The 5,000-nt window shown below is 42.0% G+C and overlaps 1 protein-coding gene across 10 annotated transcripts in view; it reads left to right on the top strand.

The window, feature by feature from the left end:
• The window catches only part of LOC112248363 (nuclear receptor corepressor 2), a 195,439-nt gene that overhangs the window by 126,491 nt on the left and 63,948 nt on the right, over positions 1-5,000 (top strand). For all 10 annotated transcript variants that reach the window (XM_042320513.1, XM_042320512.1, XM_042320510.1 and 7 more), the window contains exons 12-14: positions 1-93; positions 806-860; positions 968-1,066. The exon at positions 1-93 is cut by the window's left edge and continues 86 nt beyond it. In XM_042320513.1, the coding sequence (XP_042176447.1) occupies positions 1-93; positions 806-860; positions 968-1,066 (247 nt within the window). The remainder of the gene's footprint in view (positions 94-805; positions 861-967; positions 1,067-5,000) is intronic.

The raw sequence follows: 5,000 nt of genomic DNA, 5'->3' as shown, positions 1-5,000 counted from the left end.
GAACGGTCTGATGGACGACCCCATGAAGGTGTACAAGGACCGGCAGGTCATGAACATGTGGAGCGAACAGGAGAAGGACACCTTCCGCGAGAAGTATGTTGTACACACCGTAGAATTACTCTGCCTAGAATGGCAGGAGTGTGTGCTGTGCAGTAGTAGACAAAACATTGTTTCGTTTTTCTGATAGCAATCAGACTGAGATTGTGAACTATCCAAAGGTCAGGGAGTTGTTGAGGAAGTTAATCTTCCGTCTTTGTGAGAAATGGAGGATACATCAACCAGCCAAACCGAACCCACAGACGGAGATCAGAGACTGTAAATGCTTCCCCTGTGCAGAGAGGGAGAGAGAGAAGAGTAGAGAGATGCGGATGTGATGCCTGCTGCTGCAGTCTGGATTGTCTTGTCCACTCAGCCTAAGCCCATATGAAAACACACCAATAAGAGAGAGTTGGAAGAGATGTAAGCAATGCTCAGTACTGTCTGTGTTATCGAGTAATGTTCGTCAGGATGTGCTGATAGAAGTATGGTGAGGGAACTCTAGGTTAGTGTTGATGAGAGCATGCTTTAGATGAATAATAGAGTGATATATCTCTGGAGAGATGGATGTGGGACTGTGTTGTGATGTCAGCACTGATGAGATCCTCTTCTCCCGTCAACCAAACTACACATGCGTCACTCACTCGTCACTCACTGCGTCACTCACTCCTCAATTTACTTGCATATCAAAAGACTGAATGCTTCCAGATCATTGATCAGATCATTTAAAAAATAAAAAGCATATTAATCTGTCTGCTCTGTGTCACAGGTTCATCCAGCACCCAAAAAACTTTGGCCTGATTGCTTCTTTTCTGGAGAGAAAGGTACAGTTTGGAAGATCAGTGAGGGACCCTGAGTCCTGACACATGAGTAGTCTTTTTCACATCTTGTTTTGGAGATGAGGTCCTAGTAATGTTGTGTTTTGTTTCAGACGGTGGCAGAATGTGTCCTCTTCTACTACTTGACCAAAAAGAACGAGAACTACAAGAACATTGTGCGCAGGAACTACCGGCGCCGTGGCAGGAGCCAGGTACTGTAGTTACAGAACTTAACTTGAACAACTTCAAACCACTCGGCTGTTGCTGTGACCGTATTACCGCCACACCGGGTCATAAAGGCAGTCAAATTCCACGTGACCATTTAGTCCCGGTAATTAGGCTTCTTCAAGCTCTGCTGCTGCTGCTGGTCAATAGTAGCCTTCCAAACTTGCCAACTGCCTGGTACTCACAGCACTCTGTTGTTCCTCTAATCACTCTGACATTGATGCAAATGTAATCGAAAATTTGATCAAACACTTCATGTGAGCTCAAGTTGCGCAACATTTCTACAGGTTATGCAATTGCGCGAGAAAACAGAGAGATGGCATCTACTAAAAAGAGGAGGATTCCATCAGCTTTCTATAGAATAGGCCTACTATATTTGTTTGTCAACTTTCCTAATATTAAGCACATTGCTTATCTTTACAACAAGTTTATAGCTTACCTGGCTGGCATGATAATGAACCATGGGAAAAGCTTCCTCCATTCGCTGTTTAAGTGCATAGATGACATGTGTTTCTTTCACTGCCCCTGTTTTGAGACACGTGCATGATAATGTTCCATTCTAAATCAAAACAAATTTCACGCAGGTATTATTTAGTGTACCGTACCAGTCAAAAGTTTGGACACACCTACTCATTCAAAGGTTTTTCTTTATTTGTACTATTTTCTATGTTGTAGAATAATAGTGAAGACATCAAAACTATGATATAACACATATGGAATCATGTAGTAACCAAAAAAGTGTTAAACAAATCAAAATCTATTTTATATTTGAGATTCTTCAATGTAGCCACCCTTTGCCTTGATGACAGCTTTGCACCCTCTTGGCATTCTCTCAACCAGCTTCACCTGGGATGCTTTTCCAACAGTTGAAGGAGTTCCCACATATGCTGAGCACTTGTTGACTGCTTTTCCTTCACTCTGCTGTCCAACTCATCCCAAACCATCTAATTTGGGTTGAGGTCAGGTGATTGTGGCGGCCACTCATCACTCGCCGCCTTGGTCAAATAGCCCTTACACAGCCTGAAGGTGTTGGGTCCTGTTGTAAAACAAACGATAGTCCCACAAAACGCAAACCAAATTGGATGGTGTATCGCTGCAGAATGCTGTGATAGCGATGCTAGTTAAGTGTACCTTGAGTTCTAATAAATCACAGACAGTGTCACCAGCAAAGCACCATCACACCTCTTCCTCCATGCTTCACAGTTGGAACCACACATGCGGAGATCATCCGTTCACCTGCATCTCACAAAGACACAGCAGTTGGAACCAAGAATCTCAAATTTGGACTCATCAGACCAAAGCACAGATTTCCACCAGTCTAATGTCCATTGCTCGTGTTTCTTGGCCCAAGCCTGTCTCTTCTTATTATTAGTGTCCTTTAGTAGTGGTTTCATTGCAGCAATTTGACCATGAAGGCCTGATTCATGCAGTCTCCTCACTGCAGTCAGTTGACGTTGAGTTGTGTCTGTTACTTGAACTTTGTGAAACGTTTATTTGGGCTGCAATTTCTGAGGCTGGTAAAGCTAATGAACTTATCCTCTGCAGCAGAGGTAACTCTGGGTCTTCCTTTCCTGTGGCGGTCCTCATGAGCGCCAGTTTCATCATAACACTTGATGGTTTTTGCGACTGCACTTGAAGAAACTTTCAAAGTTTTAGACATTTTCCGTATTGACTGACCTTTGTCTTAAAGTAATGATGGACTGTCGTTTCTCTTTGCTTATTTGAGCTGTTCTTGACAACATGGACTTGGTCTTTTACCAAATAGGCCTATATTCTGTATACCACCCCTACCTTGTCACAACACAACTGATTGGCTCAAACGCATTAAGAAACTTTGAACAAGGCACACCTGTTAATTGAAATGCATTCTAGGTGACTACATCATGAAGCTGGTTTAGAGAATGCCAAGAGTGTGCAAAACTGTCAAGACAAAGGGTGGCTACTTTGAAAAATCTCAAATATATAATATATTTTGATTTGTTTAAAAAAAAATTGGTTACTACATGATTCCATATGTGTTATTTCATAGTTTTGATGTCTTCACTATTATTCTACAGAAAATGGAGAAAATAGTCAATGTAAAGAAAAACCCTTGAATGAGTAGGTGTCCAAACTTTTGACTGGTACTGTATGTAAAGACGAGATTAAATCAAGAATAGTCTGATGGGTGACAATATTAGCCTATCACTTGTGAATTATATATTATCACTTGTGAATGATGCCCAGCAATAGAAACTGCCTTTTTTTGTGACTTTTTCTAATCATAGTTGCACACCTCATGTAGCCTAGCCCATAGGCCTATATGTTTTGGTCTATAAGGTTTGTATCACAACTAAGGTGGCCAAATAACTTCTTAAAATGAAGCACATGAATCTGCTTTACAAGGGGTTTAGAGCCTAACTGGCATACATGTGCAGCGCGTGAGGTTCATGTTTTGGGAAGATCATTTTCACCATAAAAATGCACATTTATAATAAAAGCATTACATGCATAATTGCATTTGCGGTCACTTTTGATATTGGGGTTTTCCCACTAATGGAACATTCGGGCTTATAGCCTACTGCCATGAGCGCATTGCTGCGCTTATAATGTGACAGCCAAATAGTTTCAACATTTTAAGATGAATGTTCTGATCTGTTGCGTCACATTGCTTAAATCATTTTTTGGGATGCTAGTGGTTGTATTACTTCAGGATCTATTGCATCCCACAACTGTCCCAGACTAGGTTTGGAATATTTATTTCTCGCACAGAATAGAGTAGGCCCACTTTTGTACTATGAGCGATAGTAGATTGACATAGGCTTGTGCTTTTGCTGTTCGTTAGGCCACCTCATCTTGTTGGCTGATGAAAAGTAAATGTGGACAGTTCTTCCAATATCTTCAAAATGCACCTCGGAATTGGATAAGAATGCGCGCAGTTGCATCCCTGATGTCTGTCTTCACTTGTATCCTGTGAGAAAGACCCGATCACATGATTGAGAGCCATGTGAGTTAGAGGTGCTTCGGAGCGTGCAGCACTCAGGCACAACGCAGCACTCCGGGCCAAGGGGACAACGGCCACTGGCCGCAAAATCATGGATTTTTTTAGGGTGCATTATGGCCACAAAGGGGATACCGCCGTGAAATTCGAGGCATTACCAAGTGTCTGTCAAATAGTGAATGAGAGACTAATGAAGTGTGCACAGCCTACCCAATAAAGCAAAGCAGAGCTCATGCCTTTCAAGCGACTTTTTTCAAAAACTTTTTTAAAATCATCATTCGAGTCGCATCATGCAGCCTTACATGGAACCCAAACCGGCTGCGCACGTGCGCCATTGTGCATACATTAATTTTGTCACCAAACGCGATCACGACACGCAGGTTAAAATATCAAAACAAACTCTGAACCAATTTACATTCATTTGGGGACAGCTCGAACCGCATTAAACATTTATGGCAATTTAGCTAGCTAGCTTGCACTTGTTGGCTAATTTGTCCTATTTACCTAGTTTGCTGTAGCTAGCTAATTTGTCCTGGGATATAAACATTGAGTTGTTATTTCACCTGAATGCACAAGGTCCTCTACGCTGACAATTAACCCATACATAAAACGGTCAAACAAATCGTTTTTAGTCATCTCTCCGCCTTCCAGGCTTTTTCTTCTTTGAACTTATATGGTGATTGGCATCTAAACTTTCATAGTATTACCACGACGACCGACAACACAGTTCGTCTTTCAATCACCCATGTGGGTATAACCAATGAGGAGATGGCACGTGGGTATCTGCTTCTATAAACCAATAAGGAGATGGGAGAGGCAGGACTTGCACCGCGATCTGCGTCACACATAGAACTGACTTCTAGTTTAGCCCTTGGCAACGCAGACGCTTGTTGACGCGCGCGAGCAGTGTGGGTGCAAAAATTGAATAATATAGATTTCTA

Source organism: Oncorhynchus tshawytscha, linkage group LG04 (assembly GCF_018296145.1).
Source record: "Oncorhynchus tshawytscha isolate Ot180627B linkage group LG04, Otsh_v2.0, whole genome shotgun sequence".
Taxonomy (NCBI): domain Eukaryota; kingdom Metazoa; phylum Chordata; class Actinopteri; order Salmoniformes; family Salmonidae; genus Oncorhynchus; species Oncorhynchus tshawytscha.
The sequence above is the reverse complement of the archived record's forward strand: the minus strand, read 5'-3'. Positions and strand labels throughout refer to the sequence as shown.